This window comes from Apis florea, unplaced genomic scaffold (assembly GCF_048593485.1).
Source record: "Apis florea isolate Af1SG1 unplaced genomic scaffold, ASM4859348v1 contig_2897_pilon, whole genome shotgun sequence".
NCBI classification, from domain to species: domain Eukaryota; kingdom Metazoa; phylum Arthropoda; class Insecta; order Hymenoptera; family Apidae; genus Apis; species Apis florea.
In genome coordinates, this window is record NW_028256665.1 from 449,703 (window position 1) to 469,722 (window position 20,020).

The 20,020-nt window shown below is 45.0% G+C and overlaps 1 protein-coding gene across 1 annotated transcript in view; it reads left to right on the top strand.

Annotated features, from left to right (window-relative positions):
• Positions 1-1,020: 1,020 nt before the first annotated feature.
• LOC147657699 (uncharacterized) overlaps positions 1,021-20,020 on the top strand; it is a 77,881-nt gene continuing 58,881 nt past the window's right edge. Inside the window, exon 1 of the mRNA XM_086907783.1 lies at positions 1,021-1,413. Within this exon, the coding sequence (XP_086763909.1) occupies positions 1,254-1,413 (160 nt within the window). The 5' untranslated portion in view covers positions 1,021-1,253. The remainder of the gene's footprint in view (positions 1,414-20,020) is intronic.

Consider the following 20,020-nt stretch of genomic DNA (forward strand, 5'->3'; position numbering starts at 1 on the left):
TCTTTCGTAATCTTATACATCTCTCGTATATTTTCTCGGTTACATTTTTCCTTCTATACATTCTATTCGTGTTTCCATAAGAACGCGAACTGGACATTCGTGGAACGTTAAATTCCGTCAACGAATTTTTTTCGTTCTCATTGTAAAAGCTGGGAGCAAAGCGACAAAGGTAAATCTCGCCGCCCTCGAAAATTTAAGGTGACAGTTGCTGCGGCATACGGTGTTCGCAACCCCCTGAAATCATCGAACCGGAAGGGGGTGTCTCCAAGGGCGGAGGCAGGACGCAAGTGCACAGAATCCCGAGGTCAGGTCCTCGGGATTCCTCATTCATAAACGCACTTCATGCTTCTTCCTCCTCTCTTCTGTCCCTTTTGCCGATCTATGGACAGGATATCCTCCGTTCGCTTGAATCGATGACCTACATCCCACGAAAATGCTCTCTTCTATTTTCCTTTCTCATGGGAACGAGGAACAACTTAATCGAAATTTCTTTTTGATCGATGCTCTTTATTGCTTGACTTAACAGATCCGGGAAACTTTTCATTTATCAATCAAATATTTTTAAACGATTGTGCTTCGCACTTTCGAAAATATTAGATATGTAACATCGATATTAATATTATGTGCTTAATGCTTAAATATTGAAATATTTTTATGCGTTTACAGGTGTTTTCAAAACCTGAATATTTGAAACAAGAAATACAATACAACAGTTTGATTATTGCCTTTTTATCATTCATAATTTACGTAATAATACAATCATTTTTAAAAATCAATTGATACACGAACGAATCAACGTTAAAAAGAACCATATTTTTATTATCAAATTATATTTGAATATATATATTAAATATTAAACATCTTTACATTCAATAGAATTGTAAAACAATTTTCAAAATCTATTTTACACTTTGTAATCCGATTCAAATATACCGCGTGAAAGAATGAGAGGTTACGTGAACATGGCCGCGAAAGCGAGGCGTGAACGTAGCTGTGTAACGAGATCGAGAAAATTCAGTTGGATAATGCGTAATAAGTGTTGACGAGTGACGAGTGGTGTTTATTAAATATTTCACGCCTATATATTAAAGATATTTTCGTTGGAAAGTTTCTGTTCGAATAACCTACAGAACGATGTCAACATTTGCGAACGAGAAACAAATTTAACCGCGTCGCGTCTTTCCACGGACGATAATAAATTGAACGAAGGATGACGCAATTCGCGTCGTACGGTCGAGAGGAGAAGAACGCTTATGGCGAACGCGTCGCGATACAAAGTGTCCATCGACATGACTGGTGCAGTGGCCGTGGTTTATCGACAAGCTGTCGGTCCAACCCCAAGACAACGTCGAAAGTGCAAACCTCCTTTCCGTTCCACGTGGCCTGACGAACTTGTTCTACGCGGTAATACGGGTGAGTAGAAGTTTTGTTCTCAAGTTTGCACGTCGACATCGATAATATCGTTCGATGTTCCATGGCGTCGTATCATATCGTCCATGGTGTGTTATTTATTTGACGCGAGCCACTAGATTAACAATCGAATCGAGTAATTATACGTTTAATCCAAAAAAGTTTTATACCGTAAGAAAGATTTTATTTATAAATTCTCGTATAAATGTATTTCACGAGTTGATTCTGTTTATACAAATCGAACGTTCGAGACAGCTGTCTTCGACAAACAAAATTTTATCTCGGTGGCGATCAAATAAAATGCAAAATATATTTGTTTACTCCGTATACTCGTATCCTACAAAATGCAACTAAAAATTTGAAAGAATAAACATAATAATCTATGTATAAGACTATGTTTGTTCTCGAACGTTTTATTCTTTATTACGAATTATATGCTACGTATTATACGTATTATTATTCTAACGGTATATAATGGTATATATAACGGAACTTGCCATGAAAAGTGCATTTTCGCAAACATTTGAACAAATATAATATTATATAATAATCCGAAATAAACATGTCAAGTTCAGCCAGATGCGTATTACGGTATTATCAGATATACTATTCGGCTTGTCTTTGTTCTCGAATGGAACGAGAGAAAATATTTCGAAACGATACAATATAAATTTTTTACTTTTTTTAACTGTATTTACATAAACTTAATTGCGCAGCATTTTTGAAGAAAAATCAGGTAAGAAAAAAATCGTTGGTAAATTATTTTTCGATAACAAAATTCATATTTACTCGTTTACATTCTGAAATATATATATCCACGTTTAATTATATCTCGTACCATCGATATCACATTGCATATATCGATTATAATTTTTCTTACTTTGGAATGGAATGAAACAAAAAATGTAAAATATTAGTTAATAATATTTAAATTCAATCAACGAGAAAATTTACGCAAACGTGTGCGTTTCTAGCAGATTGTGCACCGTCTTCGTTTTTTATCCGTTCATGCATGAAAAATTTATCTTACGAGCAGTCGATTCTACTCTTTCCGTCAAAGGGATAGTATCGCGACAGCTTTCTCGTTTATTCTCGTCGATTAACCGACGCTGTTCTCGTAACGCGCCATGATCCGCGGAATATTTGGGACGTCGTTGCTTATCGACAAGCTGTCTATCCGACACGACCGACCAGAAGCAAGGAAGTCGTTCCAATTGATCAACGTTAACGGAAGGAAGGTCCGAGGTTTATGTTAAGGAGGCGAACCGATCTCGTTCAAGCTCACCGACCCAAAGGAGGCGCATACACCGTACGGGCGTGTGTGACGACTAACGTCGACCGACCTTTTTGTCATCGTGCTTCTGGTCGCGTGCCGGACCGGAATTCGTCTCTGTTGCACCACCAGACCTTCCCCCTTTTTTCCTGCAACAAGATGGACAGGTCGAACCTGCGTGCAAAGGAGGGTCAATCGTGGATTAACCTGGTTACCAACCAAGCTGGGGACAATGAAGGAAATGACGACAGGTACAGGTGTTTTCTGGGTTTTTGTAAAAACCATTTGGACGCGGACCTGTCAAGCGGATGGCATTCATTCTTTTTTTTTTTTTTTTTTTTTTAAATAATTCGTACTTATTATAATATTTCACGATATACATTTTTGAAACTGTGTATGACCGGAAACATTTTGCATTCGAATCAAGAATATTCGGGCAATTTATTCCCATCAATGGAACGAAACGAACGATAATCTTCGGATAGATATGTTAAACTTCTTCCATCCACATTTTTTCTTTATATTTTCATCCACTTTATCACTCGATAAATCGTTGAACGGACGAAAGAGAAAATAAAGTGGGAGAATCAATCATTTCGATCGAGGCGAGCTCCGCGTATTCTCGCAGGTGTCGCGCGAAATTGCGAGGCAGGAAGAATTTCCAGGTGCAAACAGACGTTTCTATTTAATTCGAGAAATAACATTCCGAGTGTACGCTCGGTCATCGACAATATCTAAATTACAAGTGTAATTTCTAAGAGATAACGATCTCAACCTCGTTAACCACTCTTGGTAATTGCTCCCGCTTGTCTCCTTTTTCAGCCTAAACCATCGAGAGTAAACCTCGATCTTGTACACGTAGCTTCTCTCGCGAATATTCATCGGATTATTAAGGAAGAAAAAGAGAAGGGGGAGGGGGGAAAGGAGGATTGAGGATCGGGGTAAACAGAAGGAGAATCGTTAACCGTTTTTTTTTTTTTTTTTTTTTTTTTTTTTATTATTCTTTTATTTTCTTCGGCTTCGCTTCGCCATTTTCATCGCCATTCTTCGTTTCCGGGAAATCGTTCGAACTTTTCGTGAAAAGTTGGCGTTATTATATGCTGTGCCGGCATAAAATTTACGAGCGCCTGGTAAAATCAGTTTTATTGGCGTGCTTCTCGAAAATTCTTGGGCAATAAAGCAATTAAAATCCCTGCAACCCCCTCTCTGCCGCGTTTATGCCTTTGTATTGTGCACTTACTTACCGGAAAAATGACGAGGACGCAATTGAACATTCACTACACAGAGATGGGCCTGGAGAGGATTGTAAAAGTACACGAATCGATGACCGTAACTGTTTTGGTTTACCTAACGGAACATTATACGACTAATTGTCATAAGATGATTTATTAAATATTCTTCCTTTGAATGGGAATAAAGTAACATTCGAACAAATTTGTTTAGAAAGTTTGTCAAAGGGACGAGGACGAGGCTTAAGATGATTTATCGAAGACTGATTTACCAAAATTGTAAGGTATGACTAAATTTTCATTATCGGAGACACTGGAATTTTAGAAGATTAGTAATTTGTAAGAAAGTATCGAGTTTAGAATTTTTATTGTTGTTGTTACGATTTGAATAGGATAACAATAAATTAAATGTCGATGAGAGTACATTTGAACCTGTCTCCTTTCAAGCTGTAAGATAAATCAAAAGACAATTACGTTTGAAAATTTCGTTGGGATGAGTAATCGCGTTGACGAATGCGATGAGTAATTCGTTGCAGGTCATTATATCGTATCATCGGGCAACGTATAAAATTTAAAATAACACACTCCCCTGGAGACGGAAGGAATAATCCGAAAAGAGCAGGCGTATATTTCATTCGAACGGAATGAAAAACCGGTCGTTACCGATTTTCGTGGCATAAAAAGGGAATCTTTAATCCCGGCTCTGCGACCGATTTATTTTCATCAGGAAATCGTATCGTCTCGTATCGTCGCGAAATACGAATAAGGGAGGGAAACGTTACGCTAACAAACGTTAATTCGTGCCCTCACGGTCGACGTATCGAATTATTGTGGCTTTCAAGAGATTCCCCCTCCCCTCTCCCCCCGTGCCCCGTACACTTAGGCCAATCGTGAATCAAATCGCATTAGCCTCGCAGATGCATATTCATGGGAAACGTATGGCAGATTACACAGGTTTCGTTGCACCCCGCCTATCGAAGAAGGGTGTTTTGCATCCCTCGAAAAGGGGTTCCGAGCATATTTATCCGAGGCGAAACGACGTCGTAAACGCTCACGATATTCGTTACTTTCGACCTTCCTCCTCTTTGTTCATCCCGTCTTACGATTTTCACGTTCGCGCCTCTCTCTCTCTCTCTCTCTCTCTCTCGTTCATCCATTCGCCGTACTTTGTCATCGTTCGCGTTCCAACGGATGGAATTCGATCGACTTGCGAGCCCCTCGAGCGTTCCACAAGCGACGAGACCGACAAGCTTTTTCGTTTCTTCTGTGATGGGACGGTAACGGTTTCATGGGATTCTCGTGTTTCGTACGAAATTTGACAACGCGATAATCGAGTGTTATCACCCGAATCGAAGCTACGAAGGGAGGAATGTTTGGAATGATCTCGAGGAAGGAAGCGTTGCTTTCGTAATTGGATCGTTTATAAGCGGTTTCCTTCGATCCCTAACTTTTCCATAATTTTTATAACCCGTGTTCGCAAATAGTCGAGAATTCAATCACGAGATCCGGTTGAAAAAAGTCGAATCGTCTCGAAGGAGACGAAAAGAATCTCGCGGGAGAGGGAATGGAGCGGAGGGAATAAAAGGGACGGAGGGGGTCGGATGATTATCCGAAGTTCATCGGTCCTCTTCACGAACTCGTGAGCCTGCTAAGCCACGCATTAGAAACATCGAGGCGGAGTTATTCAGGTCGTGCGACTCGTTTTCTCTTGGTTCGCGCGCGCCGATTTCTCCTCCAGCGCACGCGTGCGTGTATTCAGGAGCTGTAGGTGTTTGTAGCCGGGTGTACACGTGTGCGAGCGCCTCGTCTGATCGTGAATGCCGGCCGAGGATTATAGGGTGCGAGTGTGACGAGTTCCTCGAGGACTATCCTCCTCCTCCTCCTCCTCCTTCTTCTTCCTCCTCGCGCATCCAGTCCTTACGACCGTCGGTTACGCGAACATTGTGTCACCGATGGGATTATCCCTGCTCCCTTTTTCCGGGATGGGGACGTGTTACACGAAGGTCGGCCGCGCGAATCGTTCAGGAAGAGGTTAAAGATCCTGGCAGTTAACGATCGATCGATTTTTTCTTTTTTTTTTTTTTTTCTATATATTCTGACAGGAATCGAGATGATATCGAGATTCGAGAAGAGAATCTTCTCGTGTATTATACTTTACGAATTACGTCGAAGAGAATTTTTTTCTGCTAGGGCATAATATTCGAGGAATAACGCGAATCCATAAGGGGTGAAAAGAAGAAAAAAAAAGAAGAAGAAGAAGAAGAAGAAGAAGAAGGAAAATTTTACGGGGATAGACCGAGTGGAATCTTTGAACAGCGCCTGAAATAATATTTCCGCTAAAACAATAAAGATTTGGAAGGGCCGTACGAACAATGGACACGGCCGTCTACCTGCGGGATTTTCGTGAGGATTTCTCGCGTCCGAAACGAGGCACGAGCTTTCAGGGAAACGGTAATGCGATTAGTCGTGGAGCTGCAAAGTGAGGTGTGCCAGACAACCATTTGTTCTTCGACATAATTGTTAATTCCCTGCGAATGTTATTTGTTCGCTCGAAGGGGAGAGGGGGAAGAGTTTTCGATGTTTTACAGCCAGGGTATTAATGTCATTTGTTGGATTAAGTCCAGCCGATCGATCGGACGTTTGGGAGTAAACCGCTTTCCCGGTTATCCCGCCCCGTTAATTACGTGTCTCGGATACAATGTATACGAGATTATCGCTCGCGAAATTGGTGTCTCTCGACAATCCCTTTGGGAAAAAACGTTTCAATATTTTCGATACTCTCTCTGTCGATAGAACGGAAGTAATTGATACTTTCCTCGAGATTCGAACGTTCGGAATCGAATCGAAACGTCCGTAGAACGTTACGAATTTCGTTCGTAAATTTTGAATAGAAGCCAATAGGTCGCGCGTATTCGAAGTCATATCGGGAACGGAATATTTCGTTGCGTCGGAGTGTGACTCGAACCGAAGAGGGTTTTTTTTTTCTTTTTTTTTTTTAAAAATTCCGTGCACGTGGTCGAGATTGGTGTTGGGTGAAGGGCGTTCGGAGAAACGCGAGCTCATGGCTGGCGACGGACGATCTAGGATAAACTAGCGAAAAAGGGAACGACCTCCCGCGGCGCGTGGAACAATGGTGCAGAGGTTGGCCGGTGGATCGAAGATCTTGAAGTATTTACGATGTCGAGCCCGGACGACTCGAGCGCGACACGAGATTATCGATGCTTCGAGCCGAAAGTGAAGATCGGGTGGAGCGCGAGAGAAATCGCGGTGGTTGAAAACGAAGTGACGCGGAGAAAACGGTTAAAAATGGAGTTGGAACTTGGAGATTGAATTTCCGCCGCGGGCGGAAAGATTAATAGTTGGATAGTCGGTTGGCAAATTTTCTCTCTCGAGGAATTTAGAATTATATATCGCCGTTGGAGAATTTATTAAAGAGGAGCGACAAGTTGGACGAGAAATAGATAGAAATTTTCGCACGGAGGAATAGACGGCGAAAAAGATCTACGTGGAAATAAGGATTGGTCGTCAAGGAGAAACGTGGTGAGGATTTAGCGGGGAATTAACGGTGTTGGAAGAGGGGAGAGGTTGAAAGAAACGCTTATGTACAAAGAAGAATCTCTCTCTGGGATACTAATGAAGCCAGCCCTTAATGAATCCATACCACCGGGTTCTTGAAGATTTCGAGATAACGGTGATGGATACTCTCGCGCCAGGAACTCTTGCACAAACGGAGATTACCTTCCTCCCGCCAGGACTTTCTCCGCTGTCGGCGTGTTGGGACAGTGTCGCTTTGAGAGGAGCCTCGAGGATTCTCGAGGAAACTTTGCGCGCATCTTTTTGCATACCGAAGCACGCGTCGATAGATTTACGACGGACTCTGGTCCGGCAATTATCACTTGTCACGAATTAACCGGGGGGGAAATCTCTCCCGTAGCGAGAACAGATCTCTTCTTTCCCGGCGAAACAATTTGACCCCTAATTAAGTCACGAGCTTTGAACAATCAGGGAACAAAAGAACTCGAGGATGGTTAATTATTTCGCGTATTGACTCGTTCCGCATGAAACTTTGCCGAATTACGCGAATTTTTAGACCCCGAAACGTGACCGTTTTATTATCGCGAGCGAAGGCCGCGTAATGAAGTTTCCAAGGGTATTCCTGAACGAGAGGGGGGGGGGGGGAAAGAAAAATAATTACGATACGAATGCGGGGAAACAAGCTCGTCAAGATCTCGTTTACGAAGTGTTCGTTGCAAAGAGTATTTCAAGTTTAGAAAAAAAAAAAAGAAAAAAAAAGTAGACTTTTTTCCGACTCGAGTGAGAAACAACAATCTCACTTAACTTACTTAAACGATCGTCCTTTTTATCGCTCCCCTTTTTCCCCGAAATTAAAAGTAAGGAAACGGCGGTTAAGAATAGGCGAGCACCGGTTTAATCGATCGAGGTATACGAATCGATACGAAGAGGGGAGATTCGTGTAAATTGGATGACGCGGTTCGTACGAAAGGCGAATTCGGTTCCAATTACGCGATCGAGGACGATCGACGTGGAACGATCGACGACCGGGGATGAACGTCAAACGAGGAGAGGAGAGGAGAAGTCTACCGGCGCAACTCTTGCCATCCGCCTCGCCGACCGTCTCTCTGTTATTTGCCGAGCTATCATCGGGAGAAGTTTCGCGGAGGCAGCCCTCTTCTCCGCCTGGCTATACGAGATTGCTAGCCTTCCGCGCGGCGTAATTACCAAAAATCAAGCAAAACGACCGAAAAGCCATCACCGTGCTTCGACGCTGTTTCTGCAATTTTGGCGCGGGGCCATTGACACGCACGCGGGGCCTCTCTTCGCCCGTTTGTCTTCCAGGCGCTCCTCCTCCTCCTCCTCCCCCCCTCCCTCTCTCTCTTTCTGTCTCTTGCTCGTACGCTGTCTCGATTCCTCCACGGAGATCCCGAGCGGAAAATACGTGGGAAGGAAAGGAATTCTCGGTGGTTGGATTCGTTCGTTCACTCCGTTAACCTGTTGACTGGCGAAATTCTTTCGTATACGGAATTTATAAATTGGCACGGAGGAGTGTCAGTTTCGATTATAGATTACGTTTTAATGGGTTAACTCGAATTGCAGTTTCATCCGTGACGTTTTTTTCTTTTTTTTTTTGGATAAAAATCGTATCGGTGCGCAAATATTCGCACGTATTTGGAAATTCTCGTCTCGTAAGAATTTTTCGAAAAATTGGACGGAGCTGTTCGATCGGAATCGTCGTGTTACCGTCCGGCTGGCAAAAATTCGCCACAGCTCGGTAGAGATGGTGGCCATTCTCGAATCCGAAAGAAATTACCCTGTCACCCTGCGAAGCGCCATAAATCGGCTGGAAGGAGCCAATTAAGCGGGAGAACGAGTCGGGGGGGAACAGGTCTCGCGGAAGGCGAAAGTGAGGCTCGCGCGATCGCCGAGCGGCGGAGAAAAACGCGCGGCAGAGTAAACAACGGAAAAGTGGAATGGCCCGAGACAAAGAGGAAGGCGCGAGCGTGCCCCCCCCTCCTCCCCTCCTTGGTCCAGCCACAAAGCGGTGCAACATGGACAAAGAAGAGGTTCGCTACGGAAATGTACGTGTATATACATATACATGTACATAATATATATATATATATATATATATATATATATATATACTTGTTTCTTTTGGGCGCGAAAGATGGAGAAAGATAGGTGAGCAGCAGCTATGCAAGTGTTGTCGTGGAAGGAAGGAAGGAGGGAGAGAAAGAGGAAGGAAGACAAAAAGCAAAAGGGAGAGAAAGAAGCGGAAAGAGCGCGAAGGAAGAAGAGGAACGACAACGGTTTTCATCGTTGAAAAAGGTTTCGGCTTAGCCTTTTGCCACCCCCTCCTGACCTCGGTGCAGCCCTTCTCCGGCAAATTTTCTAACGTTTGCCACCCGCTGCGTCCCTTCTTGCTTCACGGACAATGCTTGTCCGACCGTTCACCACGACAATCGCACGGGAATCGTGACGGTTTTACCGTCGCTGGAAATCCATGCCGAATCTACCGGCTGCATTCATCCGGCTACGTTTTCCTCTATCTGCCTTTTCGCATCTCTCTCTGCAACCAGAGGGTGCGCTTTCACGGACAACCGCGTGTACTTCTTCTCTTTCGCCTCTGCTCGTTTCGTGTTGCCAAGACATTTTTTTTTTCTTTTTTTTTTCTTTTCTTCTTCTTCCGGAGGAATTTTCAAACGAGAAAAGCGAAAACTTTCTCATCTCTAAACTCGAACGAATAGCCGTAATCCATTTTTGCTTGATTCGAGGTTGGAGCCGAATTGGGCAGCGTACACCGTTCTCGTTTCAAAAATCGCTACGAGCAACTCCTCGGGGTCCGTGCGTCGTTCGTAAATATTAATTCGAATCCTGACCATATTCGGCGGGACACAAAACGCGAATCCTCCGCGTTTCCCCATCGGAATTGACTCCGTTACACGAAAGCACGTTTGTGGGGGTAGGTGGTGGCAAACAAATCCCGGGATCGTGGCACTCTTGGGACACTGTCCCCTATTCTCGTCCGTATACGCGACGATTCCGGTCCCCTTGATTTTATCCCTTTTTCCTTTTTTTTTTTTTTTTCCCCTCCTCTCTTTCCTCCGGAATACTACAAGCCTCGTTGATCCTGGACACGGTATAAATAATTCTTCGAACGAGATCACCGATGAATCACCTTGAAAGGAATTTCGTCGTGACAGCGTCGAAATAAACTTGAAATTTGCCAGTACTCGTAATTTTCCTTCCACCTTATTTTGTTCTTTTCTTTTTTCTTCTTTATAGAATGATATTCGTCGTATCGACAAGTTCGTACGATCGATCGATCGGATCGATGTTGAAAATCATTAATGACTTTTAACTAGTACATATATAATAACGCAGCGGTGATAATGCGAAAGGAAGCATCTCCTGGTGGCGAGATAAGGTAATAAGAATAAATCACGTGGCTGCGGAGAGTGGTGGTTGGTAATCGCGATTTCGGGAAAACCGCAATTGCGGCCAGTTTTCCCCGCAATAAAAGCGAAACGGGAGAGCGAAAGGGAAAACTGGAAGAGAGAGAGAGAGAGAGAGAGAGAGAATAAGCAGAAGGAAGAGTAGCGATGAGGTGCACGCGTTGGTCGAAGAGAAGTGTTGTGCGAGAGTGGCAGAGAGCACAATGCACACGGGCCTATACACGCGTAGTGAAAAAAGAACGGGGAGGGTTGGTCGAGGGATGGGTAAAGGTGGCAGTCGCCATTTTTCTTGGCCGAGAGCAGAAATATGTGTGCACGGTCGCAATTAGTTGCGCCCCACGAAAAAGGAGAAGGTCGAATCGCCGGCGGACGAGCAGGAAGCCGCTGTTAATCTTTGCGCCTCGTAATGGTGGCAAGTAACGCCTCTCCACGCGGGAAAAGTGCACTTACTTGCACCGCTTCCGCGGCTCTGTTCACCTAAAAAATTTCGGACGCTCGTATCAGGCTCAGACGATTAATCCTGCCCGCTCTCCTTTTCTCCATTTTCGATTCGAGCCCTGTTTAAATCCCGAGAATTTACGGATCAATCCAACGGAAGCTTGGATTCGATGCGTTTCATCCACGTTATTCGTCAAAAAATTTGTCCGGTTTCGATCGTAGGAAAATAATGGATGCTGATTTCGGAAAGGTCGCAGCGGAGAATGGAAAATCTGGATCGGAACTCGATGAACTGAACTCTAATCCCTGCCTCTACCACCTGAACAAACACCGGTCACCGTGGTTCTCCTTTGTCAAAGAAGAGTAATGATTCGATGGAATTTCTCTTTGGTCGTGGCGTAAAACTAACTAATTCGAGAGAAAGCGAAGAAACTCGAGGAGGGCGGGAAAAAGTAATCGCGCACCTTGGACGCATCGACGCCCGTTAAATTCGTGCCAAAATTAATCGTCCATCTTGGATGAATTTTTCGAAACGAATCGACGATTTGAGAATTTCGTCGAACCGATAGGAAACACGCTATTTATATTCGACGAGAGTTTTCGAAAATGTAAATTCGGAGCGGAGCGACGCTTTCGTAGATTGGAGTAGCTCGCCGAGTTATTCGACGTAGAGGAAGAGTCCAGGCTTCGAAGGCGGACGTAGCGTGTGGCTATCGATCACCGGTCCACCCCTGTGGGCGATGGTCTCTCCTCCTAGCAAATTCTCTCTTCGTCTCTCGTTCTTCTTCCTCCCTCTCGCCTCTTAACACCGACCTCCTCCTCTCTCTCTCTCTCCCTCTCCCTCTTTCTCTCTCTTATCCTCATCCCCTCGAGTTACACCGAATTTACCTAACATAGGCGCGGTAGATCGCCCCTCTTCCTCTTGTTCCTCTGTCCGTCTCGCCTCGATGCTCGTCTCTTCCGTTCTCTGCCCTTCTCTGCTTCGCTCCCCTGGTGCCAACGTCTCCATAGCCCTGGACCCTTTGAGAGCTCTCCTCGAGGAGGCCTAGAGAGAGGCCTGGGTACGAGGGAATAAAGAGAGAGAGAGAGAGAGAGGGAGAGAGGGAGCTTGTTATGGACGTGATGGACCCTTGGCTCGTCGTACATCTGGGCAAGTAGAGCGGGTAGAAAGGGGGGAGAGAAGCTTTTAGAGCTTGGAATATTCACGAGGCCGTGGCTTGGACAAGCGAAACACATCTCTCGATATCTGCTCCTTCTTTCGTCGTCACGCCCTGAAATCAAATCGGCCGAAGACACGGCCAACTTGATTCCTGGCGTCCCCGAATCGTTCCCGTTCCGTGGACGCGTATAATGGAACCCGATGATAGACCGCCGGAATCTATCGGAAGCGACGAAATATTGTTTCTGGTCGTTCAACCTTGGCGAGGATAGTCGACGGCCAGTTTGGCGAGGGGCACGTCAGGGTTGGGAGGATGCGTAGATGATTATAGCTTTACCCTAGGCCGGCTTTCGTTTGTCCGTGCTGGATCGAGTCTGGATCGAATTCGATACGATCTCCTTACCGTTTAGAGTTATCGATAATCGTCCACGCTAAATTTAAAAAACGAACTTCTTCTTCTTTTAGGTTTCGATCAACGGAGGTAAAAACGAAAGTGTACAATTACCCACGATTTTATATCGTTACATAATTAGGAGGATACATAGGAAATACTGGTACTGTAGGAAGCACAATTTATTTCGAATTTCGATGAATTCTTAATTCATAATTCGCCGCGAGATTTAAAGGACGCGCGTTTAATTATAATTGCGAGATCACCGTTAAACTTCACAACTTGTACAGTTGTGCCTCGTCCGATCGAATGTTTGAATTTGGAGGAGGAAGGGGGAAGGCAGAATTTGCGCGGACGCCTTTTGATTTCGTATTCAGGGTACGTTGTCCTCCATGGCGCGGAGCACATCGCCTACCAGCAGGAATAGCAAGGTCCTGGAAGGACTTCCTCGGCAATCAGCGATGGTCCGACGTCGGTGTTTGTCTTCGCGCGTGATTGGCGCCTTGCTTTGCCGCTTCTGTTTGGTCCAACGTTAAGGTGCCGTCGTTTCGCTCTACGCGACTGTTTATTGACATTTAACTTCGGTAACGAGCGTACGCAGAGAGCTGACATCGTTACGAGATTGCTCGGGGAACGCTCGCTCGAGACATTTCTACCACCGTTATTCGATCTTCGAGGAAAAAAGAAACGCGTTTATATATACGAATCGCACAAATATCTAAACTCGAAAAAACTCAGCAGTCTTACGATCGATTCGAGCGAAATCGTCGTCACGTTCCCAAGATTCGAAAGCGATTTGGAGAGCGATAATTTCTTCGTGGTTTCCTCATTGCTTTGGATTTTACAACTTTTTCGATTCACGACTTGGACCTCGTCGTACGTGGAACACGCATCACACGATAAATAGTCGAGCGAATCGCGAAGAACTCTTTATACCACGGTTTCGAAAAATTGGATGGAATTCGTTCGAAACGAATTCAGAAGAATTTTTGTTTGCCATCTCTCGCGTGTTGCGAGTCCGCATTTTATCCACGAGTGTGTTTGCCTGCGTGCGATACGACGAGGTCCTGTAGGAATTCACTGGGCGGGCGTAAATTCTCTGCCTTCCTCACCCCTGCCCATCCGCTCTCTGCCTGCTCCCCTTGGATCGACTCTAAAGTCCACCCCCTTAGCTGCCCACCCCATATCTCTCGCTCTTTTTCCTCCGTCTCTGCCCTTCTCTTCCTCTGCTCTCCACGTTTTCTCTGACCATCGTCGCTGCCGCCTCCAGCGACAACATTCTGCAGCCGGACAAGGGTGGCCGCCACCCCTTCGAGAGAACGGACGCGCGGAGGACAGTGACGCTCAAGCTCGAGTAACCGATCGTTCTCCCGCGGATAAGGAACGTTTCTTTTTTTATCGTCCACTCCTCTTTTCCTTTTTTTTGCCGCGTTACCCTGCACGCGACATTACTTCGGCTTTATCGCTTTTAATCGGTCGGCGAGCGGGGAGAAAGCCACGAGGTTGTTGTGTGGCGGCGGTTGTGCGTGCGCGGGTCGAAGAAACCTCGCCTCGGAGGGATTGCTTTCACGGGGAACTGGGTGGAAGTGTTACGCGGCTATCTTCCTCCGTGTTTCCTAATCGATATATATATATATATATATATATACACGCGAATAAGCTAAGTTATTAATTTTTTACGTCGAGGAGGGTGGAATTTATGGGTGGATGGCGTGGAATAAAGGAATATTACTTTGAAATTTAACGCGAGGTGGGAACGTAATATCTCTAAAGATAGAGGATGTTGCGTATCATTGCGAACGAACGAGAATTCGAATCTCTCGTCGCTCGATAACTGTCGTTCGAGAAATAGGTACGAATGATAAGCGAGGGATAAATATCTTCTCGCAAAATTATATAGGAGAAATATTTATTTTCAATATTCATTTCTATTTCAATTTCCCCGCGTTCTTTTCGCTTCGAGGAAAGATCGGGAAAATTAGAATCTTGATAGTAATAAACGGAGGACGGTAATCTCGTCGTCTTATCGGTGGTGCTTACGGATTCCACGCGCGTACGCGCGGAGAACATCCTGAACCCGTGGTAAGTGGCGTATGGAGATATCCAAAGGGGGTTGGAAAGCTCGAATGGTTTGCGAGGGTGGTTGTGAAGGGTGGTAGTGTGTCAGAGAAGGGTGAAGCAGGTGGATGGATACGGCGGTGGTGAAGGAGGACGGAAGACGACGCGGAAAAACTGGAAGGAAGGGGGGAGGGAGGGAGGGGGGGAGGAGGAAGAAAAGAGGGTCGAGCGAGAGGAGGAAGTAGAAAAGGATCGGAGTCAGGGAAGATAAAAGCAAAGAGTGAGAGTGAAGGACGGGAAAGAGGGAGGGAAAAGGAGGGTAAATTAGATGGGGTTGAGAAACGTGGACTTGGAAGATGCTTCTCCATCCCCTCCTCCCCCTGTTTTCACTCGCCTCTATTCTCTCGATGCTTTTCCTTTTTCTCCCGTCATATATTCAAAATACGTCGATATCGCGAGGGATTTTTCGAGTCGTGAAAAAAGAAAAGGAAAAACGCGCAAACAAAAGTCGTTGGAACAAATTTCCAAGAAAAATCTCTTGAAAATTAACTCTCGTTTTCGATACGATTCTTCTCGAAAGAGATCAGAGATTTCCAATCAGCGTCGATGACGATCTAAAAATCTTCCAAACGATAGATGCTCTCTCTCTCTCTCTCTTTCTCTTTTTTCTCCCTCTCTCGTTATATCTGGTTGGAAGGAAGGAATGGGCAGCATTGGTTTCGAAGGACGCCTCTGCTCGCGGGCTAATTCCACGGTTGAGCGACAGCCGGCTAATTTTTGCTCGGGGCCAATTCCGGCCGCGTCCTTGGTCGCGTTGTTGGCCGCTTTAATAATGCAGCGCGTCACTGTGTCAGTGTGCCAATCCCTCCCCTCCGCCCGTTCGTGACAACTGACAGCGCCTTTCCGCTTTGCAAGATTTTTATTTGGGGGGCGCGGCGCGATATTATTCCGGCCGGCTCCGTTACTCATTTTCATCGACGAAACGGTGGCCTGTGGAACGCGAGGGGAAGGGGAGGGGGGAGGGAGCGTCATTCAGAGGCCTCTCGCCACCCCGTGAATTATTCCTAAGGTGACTTTGGCCTGCACCCACGTCTACTCGCTTTATCGCGCCGACGTTGGCGATTTTTAATTGCTTCGCCCATTTTGAAATCCTCGCGAAACGAATCGTGGAAACGTGCTCGTCGTTTTCTTCCAGTGTATATTATTTCTTTCTTTTTTTTTTTTTTTTTTTTTTTTTTTCCGCTTCTAAATTTTTCCCAACAATTTGGGAAATTGGTGATTTAAGAAATGTAGGGGTAGAGGTAAAATTACGGATTTTTTTTAAACGCGCCAAGTTAATTGTTGGCGGGGCACGTAAATTAAATCTTTTATAATATTTTTTTCTCTTTCTTTCTTTTGTAGCGACTAACGTATTATAATAGAGCCGCAATTAACACGCTATCCCTTCCCCCGCTATGCCTTCCTAGCTGCGAAAATTCTGAATTTATTTATCTCACGACTAAGCTCCGAAGTAAGACAGGCTCAGCGGTCCGTTGTTTGGTCAAGACAAAGGAAACGTTCATTAAGAAAACGCCATTAGGAGTGAACTTCTTTGTCCTTGTCCTCCTCTTCTTCTCCTTCTAGTTCTTTATCTTTCGTTCCCCGTTCGTTCGACTATTCTCCGAGCTAATCTGTCAGATGAAAACGAAAATGCCTCCATACTAATTAAACGAAATTCTACAGTGATTCCCCGCCAAGATATATCGCGCTCTCCTACTCGTCCTTTTTCCTAACCAACCTTTCCTCCTCCTCCTCTTCTTCGATCCGACCTTTCTTTCTCTTCCCAACCGTGAAAATCATTACCGGCCAATCGTCGAAAATAATGGAAATATTCCGAGGAGGAGGAAGCGTTGCGGAAAACGCGGATAAAGAGACGCGAAGGAGGTTGTTGCACGATCCGTCTCGAGGATGGAGGAAGGATCCTCCGCAGATATTCGCGTTCGAAGAAGAAAGCGAGTTGCCGCGGCAAACTCGATCGAGCCATAATTTACAACGTGGACGTACCGGCCGGAACGTTATCGCGCGATTCTGATCACCGACTTCGACCCCGCGATACAAAAAACCGTTCCGAGATCTCGTCGAGCCGAGTAATGAGGGCCTATCGAAAGCGAACGGAGCAAAGACGCGAGATTCGTTGCGCGTGTTTTCTGATCACTTTAGTTAGTCAGCGGCCGTGGTTTTCGAGCCGAGAGAGAGAGAGAGATGTTAATGGAATCGATTCGATCGTTTAGCTTGAGAAACTTATACGGAGAGTTATGCGATATTTTCTTCTCACCCACGCGAAATAAAGAGTAAAAATCAATTGCCAAACTCGATTTGAACGGCAACAAGCCCCGGTGGAAAGTCGGTGTTGACGGGTTTGAAACTCGCGTCCCTCTCGTTGTTTGTCGCCTCCCTTCGAACTCCCTTCTCTCCTTTCTCGATATCAAAAATCGCTTGGAAACGCTCGCTTCGATTTTCGCTTCGCCGGCAAACTTGCAAAACTTTGCCTGTCACGCTGTGTTTGTCGTGTTCCCCGAGCAGAAATTTAGAGATCATTCGTTAGCGTTCAGCGTTCTCCCCTCTGTGTGTTGTTGTTGTTGTTCGGTGATCGATCATCCGTCCATCCGACGGACGGAAGAGAGAGAGGGGAAGAATGGAGGACAGGTGAGAGTTTCCTCCTCGCCGTTTCTACCTGGACCGTCGTTTCTACCTCTTTGGAGCAAGTGCACGAGCCAGCCGCGTTTTTCGAAAAACTATTTGGCGAAAACCCCGACGTGGTAATGTTCCCAGCGGGAGATACTCTCTCTCTCTCTTCTTCGCTGTTTCGGGGAGTAGAAGCGAGAAGAAACGGACCACGCCTCTTTCCCTCTTTAACAGATCTCGCTCCAAGATACCCCGACCTGGTTAAATTCATTTTCAGGGGACGACCTCGCGTAATTAACGTCTTCTTCCATTTGTCTTCTCTCTCCGCTCGTAGTTGGATACGTTGAGAGGAAAACAGCTTTCCAACAGTTCGCTGCGATTCCTTCGGAATCAATTTTCTTTTTTTCGACCTTTCGTTCGATCTTTCTGCAATCGTTGAATCGTTTATTTCATATTTTCATAGGGTTTACGTTTTCATCCTGAACCCTCGAATCCTTTGTTAGAAGATAAAAGTAGTTCGCCGATCGATCGGCATTCTTTCGTTTCATCGGCAATTTCGATTATGTTCGTGTGACGTTCGTTAATTACAGGGATAAAATAAATCATCCCTTTTTTTTTTTTTTCGAACAAAGGAATCGTAGTAAAACTCGTAGTAAAACGTTGAGTGACACGGATTCTTAGAATCGACAAAGTTTCGAACCGAAATAGTAATAAGAATGAATGAAAGGAGGGGAAATAATTTGCCGTTCGTGCGCGAAATCGCGAAACAACTTTGGATCGTGTTTTTTTAATATAATTACAGACCGAATGAAACTCATATTCGAGGTAAAAGGCCGACGGTGTTTCGTTATTTATCGACGGGCAACGTGTCGTCCGACAGCACGGTGTAATTAACGTTCCAGACTAATTCGGCTCCCATTGTCGGAGCGAGGCAGCGTCGGCCAAAGATAGATAATTTCCGTGTTTTGTTGTGCCTTTTTTTTCTTCTTCTTCGTCTTTTTTTTCAACCGTCTATGGGGGTGGAGCACCGTGGACTGACGTTGACTGACGTTCAACAGACGTTTCCCATTATTTTGAATAGTAGAAAATCGACGAATCTTGGGAGCAACACGTCGCCGATGAATACACACCGCCGCTTCCACGAAACGTTTCCAGTCTGTGAAACGTAAGACTCTCGTCATTGTGCGCTAATATTTTCTCGGAAATTCGTAAGGAGAGATCGAATGAAATGATCCGAGAAAGAGGCACGGAACTTCGAATCGAGAATAAGAAGATCTCTCTCTCTCTCTCTCTCTCGTTGTATTATTTTAAATCGTATACGAGATATTTTCGGGACGAAAAATTTATCGAGATGGATAACGATTTAACATTCAATTGGGATGGATGAAAAGAGCCAAAAATATTCGAGCACCTCGTTTCGTCGAGACACCTTGCTTAAAATGTCCTTCTGTCCTTAACGACAGCCGAATTTCTTTTGAGAGAGTCAGAGTGGCAAAGAAAGAAAATCAAGGCTGCCATTTATTTTTCAGTAGTGTTTGACCAACAGTTCGCAATCTCGAGAGCGAATCTAGCAGGACACCGTCGCCGACTCCGGCTCTTTCGTCCCGTTTCGTGGGTCGTGTAGAAGAGAAGCAGAAGCGGGTGAATTGGCCCGCTTCTTTTTCACCCCTTCGGCCCCTGCCAACACCGACGCCCTCTTTTTTTCCCTCAAAATAAACTCGAAGCCGCGCTTCCGTCTACGCTGGAACAGGACTCTCTACGCGGTACATATATTTCTTCTATTGTCTAGCCCCGGAGTTTCCTATTGTTTCTAGAAATTTATCGCTTCACGGGAAGTTTGGCCACGCAGAAGCGGGTGCTTTCATCTTGAGCTAACGACCGAAGGAGAGAGAGAGAGAGAGAGAGAGTGTGTGTGCGCGCGCGCGAATGTATTGGACGATGAAGAGGGGAAGAGATATAGATTCAAAGCGGAGGCGATAATTAGTACTTCTACGAAATTATTTATGCCTGAAATAAATCAAGGGAAAGCTTAATTGCTTCCCTCTTTGCGCGTTCTCTCTCTCTCTCTCTCTCTCTCTCTCTCTCTCTCTCTCTCTCTCTCTCCTTCTACCTCGCCCCTTTTCTTTTCGTTTCTTTGTTCTCGCCTTTTTTTTCTTCTTCTTCTTTTCCCCAATACCCTCAATTTAAAGTTCGAAAAATTTATCGAATTATCTTGCTTCTCGTTCTTTCTTTCAATTTCTTTCGGCAGTCAAGCTGGAGAGAAATTTTTTTAATCAGAAACTCGAATTAATGGTAAATAATTCGTCGTAGATTCTTGTTTCATTCCTCTTCACACGAGAATAATGAAACGAAGGAAAAGAAGAAGAAGAAGAAGAAGAAGAAGAAAAATGTTCTCGCATCAATCGTAAAAATTCATCGAAAGGA